The sequence below is a fragment of the Ananas comosus genome, linkage group 5 (genome assembly GCF_001540865.1).
Source record: "Ananas comosus cultivar F153 linkage group 5, ASM154086v1, whole genome shotgun sequence".
In the NCBI taxonomy this organism is placed as follows: Eukaryota; Viridiplantae; Streptophyta; class Magnoliopsida; order Poales; family Bromeliaceae; genus Ananas; species Ananas comosus.
Window position 1 is genome coordinate 2,816,395 of NC_033625.1, and position 21,514 is coordinate 2,837,908.

General features: G+C 37.3%; 3 protein-coding genes across 5 annotated transcripts; 1 reads left to right on the plus strand and 2 right to left on the minus strand.

The window, feature by feature from the left end:
- LOC109709848 lies at positions 483 to 4,968 on the minus strand. The gene is made up of 3 exons (XM_020232198.1): positions 4,773 to 4,968; positions 4,097 to 4,144; positions 483 to 3,056 (listed from the first exon to the last, which is right to left on the minus strand). The coding sequence occupies exon 3, from the start codon at positions 2,770 to 2,772 to the stop codon at positions 859 to 861; it is 1,914 nt and encodes a 637-aa protein (XP_020087787.1). The 5' UTR covers positions 2,773 to 3,056; positions 4,097 to 4,144; positions 4,773 to 4,968; the 3' UTR covers positions 483 to 858.
- LOC109711006 (50S ribosomal protein L21, chloroplastic) lies at positions 8,522 to 11,717 on the minus strand. The gene is made up of 5 exons (XM_020233870.1): positions 11,355 to 11,717; positions 10,775 to 10,855; positions 9,496 to 9,597; positions 9,333 to 9,407; positions 8,522 to 8,775 (listed from the first exon to the last, which is right to left on the minus strand). The coding sequence occupies exons 1-5, from the start codon at positions 11,658 to 11,660 to the stop codon at positions 8,692 to 8,694; spliced, it is 648 nt and encodes a 215-aa protein (XP_020089459.1). The 5' UTR covers positions 11,661 to 11,717; the 3' UTR covers positions 8,522 to 8,691.
- On the plus strand, positions 15,938 to 18,824 carry LOC109709795 (F-box/kelch-repeat protein At3g61590-like). 3 transcript variants are annotated; one of them, XM_020232118.1, is made up of 2 exons: positions 15,938 to 16,029; positions 17,253 to 18,824. In XM_020232118.1, exon 2 carries the CDS (start codon positions 17,260 to 17,262, stop codon positions 18,466 to 18,468), a length of 1,209 nt encoding a protein of 402 aa, XP_020087707.1. In that variant the 5' UTR covers positions 15,938 to 16,029; positions 17,253 to 17,259; the 3' UTR covers positions 18,469 to 18,824. The 3 variants fall into 3 exon arrangements, with proteins under 3 accessions (XP_020087707.1, XP_020087708.1, XP_020087706.1); XM_020232119.1 differs by having other exon boundaries at positions 15,942 to 16,199; XM_020232117.1 differs by lacking the exon at positions 15,938 to 16,029 and adding an exon at positions 16,212 to 16,409.

The following is a 21,514-nucleotide window of genomic DNA, read 5'->3' on the forward strand; positions in this document are numbered from 1 at the left end:
CGAAAATGATTGGGCCAAGGTCATTGTTAACATGGTTTTAAGGACCGAAGAATTTTAGTTTCCCTCATCTAGTTGTAATCTGAAAAGGATTGTTACTTCAGAAGTGCTACTTCTAAGTTCTAACTATTTATGGCTTCCATCGAACTGGCAATGTGCAGACTAATGCAGACCTGTTCGGTAAACTGGCAAGCGAAAGCTACAAAATTCGAACTTAAAATGAACTCTAAATTCGTGCCTGCCCGAGAAGAAATCGAAGTTACGTACCGTATTGGAAATGGAGGATCTCCCGGCTCAGTCAATGTGATCCAAACATGCTAAACTCCCACAACATTGGGCCGTCAGAGTTACTTGCAAAGAGATTGAAAGAAGAATTAAGTGCTACAATTCATTTGCCTATGACCATTTGACTAAAAACTAGAGAGTGCAGCTTAATTTCAGCAATAGTACCAATCTTGAAAAAACACACCACAACAATTTGGAAATTGAACAAGAACTAATTTACAGGTAGAGAATCTGATGTCAAGTTTACAATGCAAAGCAAATCAGATTTACAAGTGCAATAAAAATTCAAAAAAAATGTACACGCTGCTGTTTCGCAGAAAATCTACCAACCTAAAGCAAAAATCTAGAATATCATACACTCAACAATTAGATGGTGACACTGCCCACACTTCTTTCCTCCCTTATTTTATTTCACAAATGGAGTAATTAACAAACAAGCTCTAGCCAGCACGACGACAAACAGAGGGTTTTCATTTCAACACTACGAAGTTACCAAAGAGAATGCGAAGCAAAGGACATGAACAGATCAACCTAGCCGAAATCGAATCGAAGCCACAAATAGAGAGACGAGCATATCTATAGCCACTTGTGAGGCAGAGCATTCGGTATACCTTCCTTAGATGTATCACCCTCACCTTGGATTCTGCAGTGGCTCCCGGAACTTGAGCTGCTAGCGAAGAATGCCATTAAGATTGCCCCATGCACCCTACCTTCAGGACCAGAAACTAACATTGAGTGCGGAGTGCTCGCCGGATGCATGAATTTTGTCTCATCACATCCGTCGAAACTTAAAAGATTGCCCCCACCAATTTCCATCTTCGAGATTAAGTTATCCTCTCGAGCAACCTCTTTCATCTTTTCAGATCTGGTGGTCGCTCTACATGCAGCAACAGCAGTTCCCAGTGTTCGTCCCCCATGGATGCGATTGTCTTCCACCAAAGGATTATGCACAGCACAATGGCCACTTGCACCCCTGGCAGAGCGGTCACAAGGAGGGTCTCCAATGCCGTCACTGGACCCTGCTCGGCCCCAGGAGCAACGCTTGCCTCCCCCATGTTTCTTGCAGAAATTGGTTCTTCCTTGTGCGCTCTTTCCACAGCCGTCATATTTGCAGCGCTTGCCCCCACCATGCCCAACGCAGAAAGCCGTCCGACCTCTTGCGCTTTTAGGGCATTCAGGCATTGCGCACCTCTTCCCACCTCCGTGGGCGACACAGAACTTGGTCCCGCCATGCACGCTTTTCAGGCAGCCGCCTGTGAACGAGCAGCGCTTGCCCCCGCCATGCCCCTTGCAAAAGGGAGTGCTTCCCTCAGCTCCCTTGCTGCAATCAGGGTATGTGCACCGTTTGCCCCCGCCATGAGACTTACAGAACATCGTGCTGCCCTGAGCACCCCTCGTGCACTCAGGAAACTGGCAGCGCCGGCCCCCACCATGCGAGATGCACAGGCGGGTACGGCCCTCGGCGCTCTTCGTGCAGTTCTCCCTTTGGCATCTATTTCCCCCACCATGCTTGATGCAACAGCCCGATTTCCCTCTAGCGGCTCGGACACAGCCCTCGTGGCTGCAGCGGCGACCGCCGCCATGGGTTATGCAGTAGTCCGTGCGCCCTTCGGCACTCTTTGTGCAGCCGAGATGGTTGCACCTGCGACCACCTCCATGGGTTTTGCAGAAGATGGTGCGGCCCTCAGCCCCCCTGTTGCAACCGGGTTTTTGGCACCTCCGCCCTCCGCCATGGCCTATACAGAGCCTGGAAGCACCTCGGGCACCTTTTTCACAACATGGGTACTGACAGGTTTTGGTGCTACACTTGCGCTTTTGTGCACAAGCATCCTGCAAGATCGAGGCAGCCAGAACTTTCGTAGTTTGAACCCTCTGTAATGTGTGATCTCGAATAAGAGACTGACTAGAGCTTGCAGGAATCACATGTTTTGGAGGAAATACAGTGCTTTCGCCATTGATGTGCAAATATGGTAAAAGATTGCTCCCACATTTCCAGCGAGATGTTGATCCTTCGTCCACAGTTGGAACTGAAATAACTTTTAATGACTCCAAGATATCCTGATGGTGAGTTGAGGCTGAAGCAGCATTCATAACAACAGATCCAAATGGTCCTACCGATAGACTTAATTGAAGGTCGAACTTGGGTTCTTTTTCCAGCGCCTTTGGAACAGGAAAAACAGGCATCTTTGAGCCGTGAGCAAATTTGTTGCCCAGACTCAGCTGAAAATTCAAGCCAAGATCCATCGAGCCCTCTCCATCTCTTTCCTTAGCTGAGGAGATAGTGCAAGCAGTTAACAAACTTCGCTTGCTGCTTTCTGAGTGGCCCAAAGCCAGTGAAAGTGGAGGATTTTTAAGAAAATCACTTCCAATGGAATCATCCAAATTCCGTTCTATTGAAGAGTGGCGTACGGTAGCATCTGTTCGATATCCAGCTGCCGATGTAATTGTGCTCCACTCAGAAGTACTCGAAGAAGAGATATTGGTATCCATGAATAGAATACAAGCTATATTGCTGGCTAAATCTTTATTGAGATTTGAGAAGTATAAATTGTCCTGAATTCAGTGGTTGCTAAACTTTAATAAACTAAATGAAAGGCAATGGTCTTTGTAGAAATCCTCACAGCCTCCGCTGACAAATCCAGAGGTATCACAACGGTCCATTTTTCCGTGAACTGTAAGGAAGTAGAATGTACTAGAAAGTAGTGGCTAAAGTGAGGCTATATTGCAGGTTAACAACCAAAGGTACCATATAGTATAACCAATGCAACAGAGACCTGCAATTGTAGGGCAGCAGAAAAGCATAAAGCTTGGACGAACCACCAGAATCAAGAAGGATGCCAAGTAAAAGAATGTGCAAAACAAATGTTCACTACATGAACAGAATACAAGTGTTTCTATCATGTATCATGAAAAAAAAAAAGCTGAAATTTATGAAGGTGATAATCAGAGAAACACAAAAAGTTCGCAAATCTGTTAATAGATTATCAACGAGTATTTGCACTGCAAAAATGCTTGCAGGAATCAAAACTATATCAGAACTACTGGTTACTATATCAGAATTACTGGTAAGTCGAACAACTATACAAGTCTAATGAGCAAGTATGCATATTGTCTGAAAAGGAGAAGATGATGCTGCAGATCTATCAAAAACTAATGTACAAGATAAAAAGCCCCAATATACAGTTCACATGCTGTAGAAGAACAATGAATATTTGGTTGAGTTAATGTAATCAATTGAACTCTCTTCAAGGATCAAAAGCTAGTGCAAATCAACCACCAGGTTGTTATTAACCTCCTCATTATATCATTACTCTGCAATACTAGCAATATTACAATGTATATGCTGCCTAGGTGCTAACTTTGAGATTTACATAAAAAGGCAGAGGTGCCAACAACAGCAAAAGAGGAAAAGATGGAAAGTTTTTTTTTCCGTCCTTAAAAACTCATAGCTTGTCCAGTATTAGCTCTTCCAGTTCAACGTAAAACAAACCGATTAAGCATTCTATGAAGCGATTCATGACAACAGTTGTAAGAGGGCATATTCTCTGAATCTTCCATATTTACCAATAAGTCCTGTACAAACTACTAGAGAACAATATGCACCAGACTCAACTTCGCCAACATTTATGTGGGATCTATCCTTATTACAGAAAGACAAAAAAGATAAAATGTGGGAGAAAAAAAAAAAAGCTAGACTAGTTTAGTAAGATTTTACCGCGAGCAAGCATTTTCAGAGACAGCTTGATCCGGAGTACCACAAAATGCAAATAGGGCAGATAAATTGCATCAATGTATGTTCAAAATGACAACATACCTCAAGACCAATTATATGTTGGTAGCAAAGGTCAGCTACTGCTACACACTGAAAATAGCAGGAAATAACAAAAATTAGCAACTTCAGAGTGTAATGCAACATACATAATGATGATACCCAAAAACTTTCTTTTTTCCAAAAACAAAAAATTTACCAAATGGTAAAACAACTTGAATCCCTTAACATAATCGATAGGAATTCCCTTTTCTCTATTTATTTGCTTTTAAAAAAACACTTTTTCTCACAACCCAAAAAGTAAGATACCATAAAGCGTACCAACATTAAAAAAAAATAACAGTAATAGTGAAAAAGTACCAAGTACCAATCGAGAATCTTCCATTCCTGAATCTCAAATCACCAAAAGTTTAAATTCGTTCTCATAACTTCATCAAATAATTGCAAAAAAAAAAGTATTTTCGGGGGATAAAAACGTATCTTTGGAACATAAAAGGATATCAGGTGGAAAAAAAAAAGACTACTTTGAAAATAAAATTAGGTTAGCATGAGTAAAGGATTCCATCAATGGATGCATCACAAGTAAAACAACATCATAAAGCACGAGATCCCTAATGGAAAAACGAGATTGAGCGGGAAAGATTGAAGCACAACGCAATCCAGTTTAAATATGGCAAGCAAATTGGACGTCGTGGGGTAAATCAGGGCGACAGCGACGCACCTCGAATTGGTGATACCAAAGAACAAGAAATCTTTCTGAGAACCCGAGATGGCGATGAAGGCGAAGGTTAGGGTTAGGGTTAGTGGTTAGAGTTAGGGTTGGAGTTAGAGTTAGGGTTTCTCTTTTTAGTAAAAAAAACGAAAGGAAAGCGCGGACGACAACGAAGAAGAGAAGCGGAGGGGGAAAACGGAAGGAAAAGAAGTCGACACAAGAGTAAAAAATGTATGGATAGTCCCTGCACTATTCCAATATTGCTGGGTACTATATTTTAATTCCCCAACTTCCTAATTATTGTAATTAAATTCTGAGAGTAAGATCTTATGTATTCTGTAAAATAAACAATTTAGGATATGCTTTTATAAAGATTTAAATATTTTAGATCCATGACTTAGACCTAGCGAATTATAATTATTAGCGGACTCGATCAAAATAATTATAGTCGAAAGTATAAAGAATAGAGACTCTTCTCTGACTTAGAACCCAAACGTGTGGCTCAAGAGTTTAAAGAGTGATGCTATGCTCCTACACTTTATACTAAACAGATGTTCAGGGATTAAATTTCCAATATCAGAAGATGGAGGGACTATCTGCACATTTTACACTACACAACGAACAATTACATATTAGAAAGATCGAAGCGGAGGGCGGGAAATGGAAGGTGGGGCCCGCGGCGGCGTAACGATGCCGTTGCAAACGCCGTTTCTCTCTGCTCAGATTCCTCTTCGGAGTTGGAATTTCCAAGTTATTCCCTAGACATGGTCCACCATGTCATCCTTCTATAACCTTTAAAAAAATTGCTTGTTAAAAACTTTGAAATCTAAAAACAATTATTTATAAAGTAATTATAAAAATAACATGGTGTCAAAACAGCCATTTGTTCCAGCAAAAGAAATGCAACCATTAAAAATTGTAATATTTTATGTATAACAAATTTTTTATGCGACATATATTATATAAGTCCAGCCAAGCTTATCATATTATCGGAACATGAACTTTGTTAACTTAAAAATGACACCATTTTGGATATAAACGTTATTAATTAAAAAATAAAATAAATTTAATAGCTGAATGCTTAGGAAGAAAATCGCAAAGTAATTACTACTTCTATAATAATATCATAGCCTATAAACAATATAAAGAAAAATTACTATAATCTGTAAATTAAATTTAGGAAATTAATCATGAGTTATTAATTAAGCTGCCGATATAAAAGCTGAATTAGGAGAATATTTTGTGCTACAACACATTTATTCAGCATAAAAGATTTTTATTTGTTTTGTGACTATTTTTATTTCCAAACAGTAGGAAAATGTTATTACAGCGCGGTCCGGTGGACCGGGTCCATGCGATATTGTCTCGTGAGAATCGAAGGTAGTGTGGGGCCCAGGAACAATTCCATGCTCAGAAGTCAGAGGGACCCACTCGGGTTGTCGCACGCTCGCAGCGGCTCCTATACTCTTTCTCGGTCCAGTTTCCTCTTATTAAGCTATATTGACCTTGGATTGTTCATATAAATTGTTGCTATTGATTTTGGATTTCCACACAAACAAAATGTAAATGTTATTTTATTAAGAAAATAAAAATTATATGAGCGATAATCGTGGCTAAAGTTCACCTAGTTGTCCGACATAGGCTTAGATTCCCATAAGATTTTTTGTTTTTTAATCAAAGAGAACTGAGGAGGCCATTTTTTAAACAATAAAGCAACTAAATTTTGAACTTATGCTAAGAAAGTTAATTATTTCAGAATTACTTTTAGAGGCCGTTTGATTTAATGTAATTATAAATACAGTGTAGTTGAAAATATAGTTGTTGCAACTACATGCATTCTGTTTGGTTTGATATAGTAAAAAGCATTGTAACTATAAATAATATATTTGGTAATATATAGTTGAGAAATAATTTTTAAAATTTTATTATTTTATATATATCTCCAATATAATATTATTATATATATATATATATATATATATATATATATATATTGTTTAACAAATAATTAATCAGATAAACATATTTTTGTTTAAAAATTATTCTTTACAACTGTCGCAGTTAGAATTACGGTCAATTTGAGCGTAGTTCCAACTGCAGCAGTCAGACCTCCTCCTGTAGTTTCAGTCGCAGCAGTTAAAATTAAATACATCAAACCAAATACCGAATTTATATATACATATAGTTATAACTGTAGGGTAGTTGAATTATATGCAACCAAATAGCCTTTTAGGTAGGGGTGTAATGTGGGCAGTGCCGGGCGGGCACGGCCCACATTTTTCAGGCCAAATCGGGCTAGGGTCAGGCCCGGCCCAGCCCGGATTTAATTTCGGGCTGAGCCGTGCCGGGCCTAATTTTTTATCCTCTGGCCCGGCACGGCCCTTTGGCCCGGAAGGCACGGGCCGTGCCGGGCCGGGCCGTGCTTCGGGTCGGCCTACAAAGTATTTATTTTTTTAAAAAAATAAATTTGTATTATTTATTTAAAAAAAAAAATGTTATAGACTTTTGGTCCAATGGACTAAAGACTCTTTGGTCCATTGGACCAAAAGTCCTCCTCAGCAGACCTTGGGAGGACAGCTGGAGGAGGGCCGGGAGAGGAGGGCCGAGCCCTCCTCCCCAGGAGCTTAGAACCCATGGCCCAAGGCAATTGCCTTGGGCCATTGCCTTGGGCCATGGGATGCGGGCCGGGCTGGCCCGGCTGGCACGGCCCAAGCGGGCCGTGCCGTGCCAGGCTGCCCGCCTACCCTCGGCCCGGCACGGCCCAGGTCCGATTCGGGCCGTGCCGTGCCGTGCCGGACCGTCGGGCTCCAAAATTGTGGCCCAACACGGCCCAGGACTTCGGGCCGGCCCGATCCGGCACGGATGTTAGAGTATCCGTGCCGTGCTGTGGCCCGGCCCGAGGCCGTGCCGGGCCTGGCGGCCCACGTGCCGCTCGGCTGTTTTACATCCCTACTTTTAGGAGAGAAATTTTCCTGTACTTTATTTGACAGTTCATAAATGCTTTAGAGACCTCTTTTTTTTCTTTTTTGCCTCGTACTGAGACAATTCCTCCAAAATTTTTATTTTATTTTTTTAACGTGAATCTCTTTTGGAACGTCGGAACGTGCCAACCTTGTACTCCTTGGAAAAGATTAAAGAAGCCCAAGCAATTACTTACCACAGACAACAAACACCTACAGCTAAAAAGGTGCAATTTTAATTGCTTTAGGAAGCAAGGTAGACAAGCAAACACTGTACGAGGATTCAACAATAAACTAAGATTAATTATTGAAGTTTACTTTCAAAAATCTTACTTTAAAAAAGATAGATTATTGCAGAAAATATCACTATCTTGAAGAAGCCATATTTGTGCTACATATTTGTGCTATTCATATGTGAGTTATCTATGAAGACACAATCTTAATATTTTAACGAGGGATGGTGGAACACCAATTATCACATCTAATATATATATATAAAAAAATCCAAAGCAATCAAGCAAAGATTTAATAAACTTCTGGAAAAAACAAAACACTGCCTTGTTTGAAACAAAACCAAATTATGGGGACTTCATCCCCAACTCCAGGTTCACTTTCTGCCCTGAAAACAAACTTCATCCAGATTAACTATTCCTTCAATAGATTTGAATTTTGCGAAAATCTAACAGGAAATACAAGTAGAACCAAAACCTTTTGGCTACAAAAAAAGCACGCGAATAGAATCTCAGTAGAGTGCCCGAAAAGAACTTCAAGAGGACATCTCAGTGAATAAGAATAGCATAGGAATGAAACTGGAAATTCTCATTGCTTAAAGGATGTCGATTTTGTCTACAAAAGAACAGGAAGGCAAATGATAAATGAATAAAACTTGAAAAACATTTGTAAACTAACAGTAGGTGATATTGCTTCAAAGGGCATCAGCTCATAAAAGAAAAAACTTTGCAATTCATCTAAGCGGGAATTGTCTCGGGCATCGTCTCAGCTGGGAAATCTTGATATCCTGTTATCCCTGTGATCTTTATCCTTGTGTTTGGCTGCAAATGTTATTTTGTTATTTTATTAGTTGTAAAATAATTTCACAGGATACGCAACTAAATGGGTACTATTTATGCTCGTTTGTATCTGCTCTCTTTTGTAAGACTAAGATATTGACAAATTATTGTCAGGAACAAAAAAATTTTAAAAACAAATTAAGCATAGAAGATTGATAAATTTAGAAAATTTATGGAAGTACATTCAGAAGGAACAGGAAAATATCTTGAAAAGAGAATGACGAGGAACAAAGTCAAATTAAGAGTAGGAAAGTGAAGAAAAGCATAATAGAAACAAGCTTTAATCTTATGAAGACAAGCATTAATATTATGAAATGCACAACACCAAAATTGAAAAGTTTAAAGTATTGTTAATAATCATAAAAAGTTGATGCATATAGAAATTTTACGTTTGTGCGTTCTCATCAGGAAGAAGACAGTGAAAAGACCACAAAGAGAGTGCAAGCCAAAAAGAAAGATAGCATCCCTCAGAATTGCAGCACATTTTATAAAGACTCAGACCGAGTTACTTAGCTTCACATATAGGTCTTATTGAATACCTGTCGATGGCCAATTGTCCTTCGATAGTTCTTCTTCTTCTTGTATTTGAATATTATCACTTTAGGATCAAGTCCCTGAGAAAGAAAATTTCGAGAATTAGAAACAATGTCAAGCAGTTAAAACACATGTAAGGTTTTCTCCAGCAGCTAGAAAGAAAAGTACCTGTTCTTCAACCACCGCATGTACGGCAGCATTGGTAACAACTGGTTGGCCAATATAAGCCTTTGTTCGAGTTCCAACGAGTAATACTTTGTTCAATATAATCTGCACATTCAGTGTTATTATAGGGCCAAAACAGTGACTACTTTCATTTCTAAGCACAAAAATACATCTACTGATTGAGACAAGCTCCTCAAAGATATTTGAGTTTCATTAAGAGGAGCCAAAAGTACATATCAGATTTCAAATTGTCCACCGATACTGTAACAGATTGTGACGCTCCAATAGTTCCATATTGGATAGAGAATGGAGTATGCATGGGTATATAAACACAGGTTCATCAGTATGCGTAACTTGGGCTTGTTCTTTGCCCCATCCCCAGTAGCCATCATCTCAACCCAAACATAGTCCACACCTTAGGATATAAAACAGTTGCAGAGCTCCTAAATTCTTGAGTTGGTGTTTAGTTTAGTTCTTCGCCTCATCCACAAAGTACATAGTAATGTAGCAATCGTCACAACACATTAAAATCAGCCAAATTGGCTGTAGTAAGTGCACAAGTTGAGAATTCTGAACGAGCTACATTTCCAGACTTTAGACACCCTTTGAAAAGGCAATACAGTGAATACTCCCCCTTTTTCTGATAAAGGTAAGAAGAAACATCAAAATTTACTATCCCTCAAATTATCCCCAGTAAGCAGTAGTCCCCTTAAGTATCACAATCATTAGTTATCATTACAGTTACCCCTGCAATCATTACAGTTCTCCTTATGATGAAAAGGTAAACAAAAAAAAAAAAGATTGATCTCTGTATCACAGGATGCGGCCATAGCAGGGCAACTTGGAGGGTGAGGAATTTTTTCCCAACCAAATGTACCCACAGATATAGATTCCTTACAGGTCGAATGAAGATAGAAAATAATAAATCTAGCTGACAATTATTTACTTAAGTTTCGTAATTACTTCTGAGTTCATTTTATCATGTAATATTCTATATTGTTGTCAGAAAATCCTTTTTACTACACTGTATTCTTTTCATTTTGCGCTGAGAAATATATTTTGCGATGACATCTCATAACCTTTCATGTAGAAATCACATAGCCAAGCAGCCATATTATACAGGCAATCAAATGTGTACTCTTCTAATGAATCTTCAATGAATAAAAGATTGCATCAACCCTTAACAGTAATCCGGAACTAACATAAATGAAGAAATTCAAACTGACAACGAAAAGAAGTACACGAAAACAAAACCAGGAAAGATTGACAGATTTCTTCTGACCTTATCATTAACATTGGCGCCCTTCAACCTCTGGGTATAAATATACCGCCCAGGAAACACGATGTATTGCCGCGACCCAATCTGTAATAATGAAGGATAATTATTATTATTACAAATCAGCAAACTCTTATTTGTCAATAGCAAAAAAAAAAAAAAAGGAAAATTGTCAACATATACCTGTAAAATAGTGGAATTGAGCATTTATCCCTCAAACTTTATAGATATCAAAAAATTTGATTTATTAAAAGTGAATTTTGGTCATTTTCAATCTCTAACCTCCCTATTCTATATCTAGTGTCATTTTATGTGACTCCAAATCCTCAACCCTGAAAAAATATATTAATTGTCAAGGGCGTAACATTCCAAACAGTGAAAATTTAACAGTCAAACTGAATGGCAGAAAAATTTGCAAAGTTTTAGAATTTAAAGGGATACAAATCCAAATTAACAACTTTATAGATAAATGCGCGAAAAAAAAATGTTGCAAGGAATATGTATGCGAATGCTCCCAATATATATGAGGCAATTAACTGAAAAAGAAAAAAAAAAAATCATGTAAACAATCCAACTCTTAGCTCACCATAACCACCGCAAACACGTCCTCGCCCTTCGCCGCCTCTCCGGCGGTGGAGGCCTCGATCTGGGCTTCAACGGGCTCCGGCATTTGAACCTCCGTAGGGGCCGGCGTAGACTCCTCGGAAGAAGCAAAGAGCTTCCATTTTCGCGAGAGAATAGAAGCGCGGGGAGAGGAGTCTGTGAGACACGAGAACAATCGTGGTTTGGGGAGAGAGACGAAGGGGGGAGAGGCTAGGGTTAGGGTTTGGGCACGGCTGGGGACGGAGATGCGGGACGGAGCGGAGGCGGCGGGGCCGAGAGCCGAAGCCATGGGCGAAGGATTTGAAGCTTGTGAGAATGGCGCAGGATAAATGGATAAGAGGACGGAGACGTCGGAGAGTGTAGAGAGAGTCGAGAATTGGATCTGGGTACAAAAACGGGTCGGGTCCGTATCGGGCCGGATTAGTGGGTCGGTCCAAAACCAGTAAATAGGCCGGACCAGATTTGGGCTGGACCTAGCCCAATCAGTAGTATATACAAGCTAGATTTTTTTTCTTTGGGGGGTGGTGGAAACCTTAGTAACTTAGTTGGGCCTAATCTTATGAATCTCAAACCTGCTGTTTGAACCTTGGGCGTAAATTGAGGATAGTCCAACTACTAATGCCTACTATGGCCTAGTTTCGTAAATGTAGTGGTTAAAGCTGTCCAAAATACCCAGTATACCGTACCTATTTTGGACCCGATAAAAAAGATAGTATATAAGTAAAAAAAAAAAAAAATCTAAAGTTTCGAGTATGGGTCCAGATACTTCATACCCATATCCGACTTGGATCAGACTAGAACCCGACCTTTTAATGGGTAGGATCTGAAAGAGTTTTCAAATCTAAACCCGAAACCGAACTTGGACTTGGACTCAGTGAATTACCCGATAGTAAATAAAAAAAATTTGAAGTTGAGGAAGCAATTTCAATATAACTTATAAATGAAAGGTCTCTGTATATTTTCATTCTAATGAAAATCCTAGTCTCTTTGTTTGCTCTTTTTTTTAATTTTATTTTACTCCTTTTTTTTTCAATTCTAGCTATTTACTACTTGAATCTCTTTTTTTGAACGAATTTTATTGCACTGGGTGCAACTAATTAGAACGTGAATTTTTTTATAATGATAGGTTTATGGTTTGTCTATAAACCGTTTAATAAAATTTATAAAAAATATATGCATACGAGTACTCGTATCCGATCTAGATCCAACCTGTATTCCACCCATACCCAGTCTAATTTCGTCACTGCACAATCAAACTATTTTTAAAAAGGTCTAGTTTAGTTCTCATCCTGTTCTTGGTTATGCACAAAAAGTCATTTGGCAATCTCCAACTTTATACCTCATGCTGTGACCAAAAGTAAAAATGCGGTTTCAAATCACGAAAACAAAATCTTCTAATTCCATTGCAGAAACCAAAGAAAAAAGATCCAATCAGCCGGATGAAATTTAATGTAATATTATTTACATTTGTTCATTTTTTTTAAATAATCAAATTAGAAATAACTAAGTACTTATTTGGCCTAACTACTTTGCTAAAAGAGCCTTTATTATGACATATGACAAGAAGTTATAATAAACTCCTAAGATCAAAAAATAAAAAGTGTTAGAGAGTAAAGGCTTCTGGTTAAAGTGGGGACCTGATGATTCACATTCATAGCATTCTTTTGCCCATTCTTTCTTTTTAGCATAAATTTGAGAAATGTTAACCAATTTTTTTTTTTTTTTACCAGGAGATTAAAGTGATCAATAATTATTCTCCTCTCGTCATCTTCTTCATGAGACCTGAGACATTTTCTTATTTTCTGTTTGACCTTCATCTCTTTACCAATCTCGTTCATAATGACTAGTCGACATTGATTTGATATCTACATATCTTGCCTCTTCTGGCAACAAAGCTATGCACTTTTCACAAGCTTCTACTTTTGGCATTCTATTGGGTTTTTTTTTTTTTTTTCTTTTTACATTACATTACATTACATTATTATACCATGTCATACTCCCCGTAAAAAAATATATATATCTAAAATAAGGCCGTGGCATTACATCATTCATGTTTCCAATGAATTAAATTATATTTATGAAGTTCATCCATCCTATTATAATATTTTTTTAAAAAATATTATATTTTTATTTAAAATAAAAAAAATTAATAGATTAAGACATAGATAATGTGATACCTTTGCTACTGCTACATAGAAGACCAACTTCATCATCAAGGTGCGTGCTTTTTTTTTTTTTCTTTTAAGAAAGGTAGCATCAATTTGTTTCATTTGTGTTTTTTAAGAAATGAACTATGTTACAAAATGTAAAATAATTGAGCTTTGAATTTAAAATATTGGACACTAATTATTAGATTTTTAGCCAACTGCATTAGATACAATCGATAGTGCATGCGTTTGTTGGCATTGAATTTTTTGGGATGATAAAATGTTCTTTGTTCTTTTGCAAGGGCTCACATTTAGCCAAAAAAATAAAATAATCTCGAGTTAATTGGGAATTTTTAATTGCGTTAAAGAAATTTGTTGAAAAAAATAATAATATAACTATATATTTTCTAGCGTTAATTTTATACAACTTCTTGTAAATATGACGAATTACAAATATATCCCTACAAAGTTCAAATTTCTATATTATTTCTGCAAAAGACTTAATATTTTTAAATATACCCATGCCGTTAGAATTCGTTATAAAATTTTAATTGCCCATAAGTAAATTACTTAGCTCTGGTTAGCCAATAAGATATATTGATATTTTTATCCCTCTTATATAGTACTTTCTTCTCTCAATTAAAATTCTAGCAATGAAAACCCTTATTCTTCTTCTTCCTCCTCTAAATTCTTTGTCCCTATTCATTCACGACGCGTGTTGCTTCGCCCATGTCAAATGCGTGTTATTTTTCTATTCAATTTTTTCTATGATTTTTCTTATTTTGTTCAAAAGAAAAAGATTTAGAACAAAAGGAGTGGGAAAAGAGGTTGCAACAATGGTGAATTGAGTTAAGTTTTAAGAGAAAGAAAATGAGGAAGAAAATGATCGTTGAAAAATTTTTAGAAGAATATTTCTGCACAAATATAACAGTTGAGGCTTTTGAAGAGACATATTTTTTATGGCAAAATTGACATTTCACTTATCTGCTATTAAAAAATAAACAGTTCTCTAATGGTAACAAACCAAAAGAATAATATGAATATCACTGGACTTTTTATAGGGATAAAAGTTAAAAGTTGAACTTTATACAGATATATTTATTTATTTATTTATTTATTTTTGAGAGAGATAGGTAGCACGCTACCCGCTTCGTTTATTTCATTCAGAAATAAACTTAGCTGGTAATGTGAATCAACTAGGAAATGTGAATCAGATATATTTGTTATTCGATATATTTGCAGGTAGCTATATGCAATTAACTTTATTTTTTAATAGTACTTTTTATATATTACTTTATTGAGAAGGACTATTATATTCTAGGATTAATTTTATACATGTTTCTTCAAATACAGTGAATGATAAATATATCCCTACAAAATTCAACTTTCATATATTGTTCCTACAAAAATTCTGATGTTTTCAAATATGTCACTCTGGTTTGTTACCGTTAGAAAACCGTTAGAGAACTGTTTATTTTTTAAATTTTGTCATCACAAATATGTCCCTCCAAAAGCCAAAATAATATAATATAAGATGAGTAAAATATCAAAAATTAATCAAAATTAAGTATTTAATTTATGATTAATTAAATTTTTCTAACGGATTCTAACAGCATGGATATATTTAAAAACATCAGAACTTTTGTAGGGACAATATATAAAAGTTGAACTTTATAGAAATATATTTATCATTCACTATATTTGTAGGTACCTATATGAAATTAACCCTATATTCCTCCATCATTCTTCAGATTAATTTCCCAATTTTGTTGGAATTAATTTTTTTTTTTTCAAAATTTGTAAGTCGACAAGTAAATAATTGGATGGGTCATTTAATCTCAACCAACAAAACGGTAAGAGTGTCCTTGAGAGAAATTAATAGTTAAAGTCTTTAATTGCAAACCAACCAAGATGACTAGTTTGTTGAACAACTAGGTTTATGATCTTAATACACCTGCAACTACCTCCTCTTGTTTTAATCATAGCTCTAATCTCGCTTTTTTAAGTTAATTATCTATATATATGTCTTGTAACACCTAAATCTCTTATTGATAGTGGGTGTATTAAAAATAATTAAAAACACTAACTGTAGAAAGTTAAATTTAAACACTTAATTATTATGAAAATTGAAAAAATTTTCTGAAAACTCTCGATCGTGAATTTTTTGACAGTTACGAAGCATCAATTTTTTTGAAACAGAGCGAAGTTGAAAGAAGGTTATGAAGATGCCATAAAATTGTACTGGCTAAAACTTCAATTAAAAATTATTTAAATTAAAAGGAGAAAGTTGATGGGCATATCCTATACGTGAGGGGTCTCCGTGAAATTGTACCTGTCCTTAATAAATGAGCCCCGTATCGATCACCTCCTATATAATAGTAGGTCTCGCCCACGCCTCAACACGGCTTTATGCTCCCCACCTCTCTCTCTCTCTCTCTCTCTCTCTTCTCCATTACCTCTCTCTCTCTCTCTCTCTCTCTCTCCCCTCTTCCCAAAAGAGCCCAAGGAGAGGTACTTCTGTGGACTATACTTCATCTCCGCACTAGGCCTACTGTTTCATCTCTTTTTGATTCTTTCCCCTCTCTTAACCATTGTTGGATCTCTGAGAAAAGGGTCATACGGTTTTTTTTTTTTTTTTTCCCATTCTACTGCTCCAAATTTGGAGATATGTAAACACGAAGGTACCCATTTTTGTATTTGTTCCCCCCTTTTTCCCATTCTCTGGTGAGATTTGTGTAAATGGCCTCCTTTTCTTTACTTAATCACTGTTTTTCAGTTAATAGACGAGTACCCAACTCTTTATGTCAAGCAAAAGAGAGATTTTTAATCCAAAAAAAAGAGGAACAAGGATCAAAGATTGGATTTCGGTGCCTCGTCTTTCGTATCTGCCTGTAGTGATGCCCTGTTTGTTATGTATTTGCATAATTTTGTAATTTTAATTGTTTTCTATATTTTGCTTCCTTGGCGATGCTCGGCGTGCTACTTCTTTTTGTGTGTGTTTTTTTAAAAAATATTCTAATTTCTAAAGTTATTAATGGGCCATGCAACTATAATTAGAGATGTGTCGGCATTTGAGCAATTATGTGGTGATTTGATGAGTTTTTTGTTTCTAAGCTCGAGTTCTGTTTTCTGGGACATCCCGGAATGTATTGAAGATGTTTGATCTTATGCTTGTGAGAGCATCTTTTGTGCTCGTTTTTGATGTTCAATTTAAAAGTAAGAGTTTCTTGATAGTGGATGTGATCATGAAGATACCGTTAATGTTTACTGGCAATTGTTCTCATTAGCTACTTTGCTTTGGCGTTTGGATTTCTTTTCTTCTAGTGTAAATGTCCTATTAACAGGTGTCCGCCTCTTTTTCATTTCTTTTTCCCACTGTTTGATAAATGGGTTTTGGTTGTAGTGATTTTCAGATAAGGTTTCTTCACATCTGGTCCTCTTTGGAGTACTTAATTGCAGTTTCTGTGTTTTGCAATATTATATAAGTGGGATAACCTTGTAGGTATAAGAATTCTATTTTTCTTTTTTTATGTGCTTTGGAGAGCATTTTTGTTGATTGATGATAAAAAAAGTTGTTGAAAGTTTCATTATGCTCAATTGCTGATTCTGGTAATTACCATTAAGATATCATACTTCTAGTTGCATATGCAATTTTGTTTTTTTAGCTGCATACTTCTGTTCTTCTGTTTCCTATTTTTGTTTGCATTCTGTTTATATTCCTGCCATTATTTCAGGTCCGTAATGGAGAGTGAGGAATGGGAATCCTATCCTTCAGCCTTCATTGAAGGCAAGGATCTAAAGAAAGACCTTAATTCCGAGTATCATACCGACCAGGATAAAGGCGCATTAGTTTCCTTGGATACCATTCTCCCTGATGACCTCTTGGAGAAAATACTCTCTTTCTTGTCCATTGTTGGTATAATTAGATCAGGCTCCGTGTGCAAGAGATGGAATGATGCCGTGCAAAGGTATAAACATACGAAAATGGTACCCCAAAAGCCATGGTATTTCATGTTCACGTGCGGCGAGGAAGCTGTGGCAGGGTACTCTTACGACCCAAGTCTGAAAAAGTGGTACAATTTCAATTTCCCTTGCATTGAGAAGAGCAATTGGTCTATCTCATTTTCCTATGGATTAGTATGCTTAATGGATAGTGAAAATAAAAGTCGTGTCTTTGTGTGCAACCCTATCACTAAGCATAGGCGGAAGCTTCCCTATGCTCCGGGTGGAAACTCCCCCGACTATAGCGCGCTTGCTATATCGGTCGATAAAGAGTGTCATAATTACACCATAGTGGTCGCAAAGTGTGGGCAAGTGCCGGAGGAGCATCATCTGTGGAATATATCAATCCATATTTATTTTTCGGAAAGTGACGAGTGGTTCGATCCCTTCAATGAAACTTTAGTAGGTTGGAGAGGTTGTGATGATTGTGTCATTTGTGATGGAGTTTTGTATTATTTGCTTTACTCTTCTGGTTATGTTGGGCATATCGCATCGCGCCATTGTTTGGCTATGTATGACCTCTCAACCAGGCCGGGTCATTTTTCTTTAATGAATACAGCTATACCTGCGCCATGTACACTCACATGTGGCAGGCTTATGAACCTAAGGGATAGAGTTATTCTGGTTGGAGGAATAGGGAAGCAGGATAGGCCGGGAGTTATCAAGGGGATTGGGATTTGGGAGCTTCGAGATAAGAAGGAATGGTGCGAGGTTGCGCGCATGCCTCAGAAGTTTTTCCAAGGATTTGGAGAGCTTGATGAAGTATTCGCAAGCAGTGGTTGCGATGATTTGATTTATATACAGAGCTATGGGTCGCCGGCTTTGCTTACTTTCGACGTGAGCCAGAAGCTATGGAAGTGGACGGTGAGGAGTCCCGTTTCAAAGAGGTTCCCGCTACAGCTCTTCACTGGATTTTGTTTCGAGCCACGGCTAGAAATTGCTTCGTAGTTGTATCTGTTTCTGTTGCTTTGAAACTTGGTTTTTACAAGATATGACATTTTGCAAACTTTTGGAGCTGTTGAAGAAGTCTACGAAACTTAATGGATACCAAAACGAAGATGTTTTAACTATAGAGAATCATTTTCATTTCTTTCAGTTCTAAATTGGCTTTTTTTGTTTTTGTTTTCTTTATATTGCTGGGTCTATAATATGAGTTGTTTCTTGATAGTTATTTGAGCTGTAGAAAGCAAAAGATGATACCTAACATTCCTGAGAAGGCAATGCCCTTATACTCTCTGTTTCATGATGACAATGATTTGTTTCTCTTACCACATGAAGTAAGACTTCACTTGTATACCATTAAAGCAATTCTTTTTCCTTCTGCACTTGTTGATTGCTGCTGGCTCTTTTAAATAGTCAACCACCTGACTGAAAAATTGGAAGGGGAATTCCCTCACAGATAAGTTGTTTGTCAGTCGTATCTTCGTGCTTTCTCATACATATCTTTATTGTTAGATTTGTAGCTGTTGCCTGCACCATGGATCATGCGTTCAATCTAGCAATTCAATTTCTAAGCAGCCAAAGGAAAAATTAAAAATTGGCGAGGGGAACTAATTAGTCCAACAAATGCATCAGGTGCAGGCAGTAAACTTTTCTTCGAGGTCAAATCAAACTTGACTAAAATATAGGGAGCTAATTGTTCAATTCACCCTAATTTCATAAAATGTTAATGTGCTAATGGTGTTATTGTGTATGTAAATCTGAATGTCTTGATGCATGTCCTGTGTGCCGTGCTCATTTAAAATGCTTTCGTTGTTTCTTTGCTTTTGTCCATCTGTTAAAGTAGGCAGTTCACCAGAGCTTAGAGTTTCTCCCTAGAAGTCGAATTAATGGTCCTCACTGTCATCAGCTGCAGAACTTTATGACTTAATGGCGCGAATAGTGCCAAAAATCTGGACAAGTTTCAATGACTGCTACTAGGGACTTAGAGGTGACCCCAACTCAGTAAGCTTCTTATGCGCTGTCAATTATGTACGACGAGTGTTTATATTTATGCACGACGAGTATTGATCATCTCAGTATAATGCTCAATTCATTGCTAACGTATCAACAACACTTTCAGATTCGTATAAAAAACTGTACATAGTATCCAGCATATTATTCTTATTGAATTGTCGCTCTCTAGTCTCTACAGCTCTCCCCACATCCACTGCAGAGAAGATGTCAGCCCAGGCTATACTGTCTCTCTAGTTGGACCACCAAAGGTGTCTGCTTCCAATGCAGTGCCAACAGATTAGAGAGAGAGATCCCTAGGGCAATTAACTGGGGCTGCTCACTATCTACTAACTATATTTTACTAGGTTCAGTGAATTTAATCCATGCATTGCATCTATCTCATCTCCTAATTCAATCTCTAACACGCACTGATTTACAGACCGTTCATTCATCTCACGACATAATCTGCATCGAAAAGTAACTAATAGTTGCTGTGCAGATAATCATTATTGGCCAAAGTTGTTTTAAAGTGATGGTCATTTCATTTGTAATTTTTCTAAGTACCATGAGCTAATCATGTGGGATTATTTGCAATATATATTCCACTTTGTCTAGGGTGAGGTGAGTTTTGTCTTATATTGTCCCTCTCACTTTCACACAGCTAAGCTTTGGTAGTGTTGTTGGCTCCACATACTATACTATTACTCTATTCTGAGACATCTCTGTACGGGCTCTTTTGATTTTGACCACACCTTGCTAATTAACAAGCCACAGTTGGATCTAACTCTGACCAAATTTTTTGCATTGAATACATACAATTGAAGTTGATGGCTTATAATATTTTGATATTGATTAAAAATTTGAGACTAAATGCATAGTTTATGTACCTAAAGTTGGGTACCCAATAATTTGGGTTCTGTGTCGTTTTCAGAATTGGGTAGTAGTTGCTGACACCTTTTTTCAGATTCAGCAGTCCTATGTTTTTGTTTTTACTGAGTGCAGATCGTATGTATTAAATTAATTTAAATGCATTCAATAGTAACCAACCCATTAGTTTTCCTAATGCAATGTGCTCCAGAACAATTCATTACCATGTTTAGAATTATATTTACCATCTTGAAAAACAGAGATATATATTTTACAGCGGTTAATTTCAACAATAAAAATGATTATAATTACAAATCCGTAAATTACAATGCATACTCTCAAAAGTTAAAAGACATAGAAAAGTGACTGTAACATCCCAATACTGCAACTTAATGTTTGAATTTTTTTTACTTAAATACTTTAATTCCTCTACTTTCTTATGCAATGCAGAATACAAGAAAACTTAGCACATGATTTTTTTTTAGCTATAATTTTTTTTGAATAGATTTCGACAATTAAACTTAAATAGAAGTTACTATTAAATTTAACTAATTCCAAATACGTCGATTTATAGAATTGATTTAAATCTACAAATTTAAAAATTAAAAGAGTATTAATTAAAAGAAAATTAATTAAGTTTTCTATCTCAAAATAAGTAATAGTAAAGGGATCCCTCCGCAATTTTAACCGGGCAAAATTACCTCATTATCCACTTCTTATCTAAAATTGTAATATTCTAGAGGCGTTTTGTTATAAAACGCGTTTAGTTTCTCATAATAACTCTTTCCCCCAATCACCATCGCAAAACGAGAGCTCCAACGGCTATTTTTGGCACCCCGAAACCCTAATTTTCCGCAGTGTTTCCACCCTGTCTCCGCCCTTTCACCATCTCTCTCTCACTCGCTCCTCGATCCGAGGTGCCTTAAATGGCCCTCCCCCTGCGATGGAGGTGGTGGCTCTCGCCGCTCCCGGAAGCGACGTCCTCGAAAGGTACGCTCCCCCTTTCAAAGCCCTCGATTTGATCCTTTTTACCCTGTTCGCATTCGAATTGAATCGATTACCTATTAGGGCGTGTGGTCCTCTACTCCTATTGGTGGAGATTTCGCTTTTCGCTTAGATCTTGGGCGAAACCCTAGTCCGATAAAGATCTGCCTTGGTCTGATGTAGCCGTAGATTCTGTCGTTTTTTGATG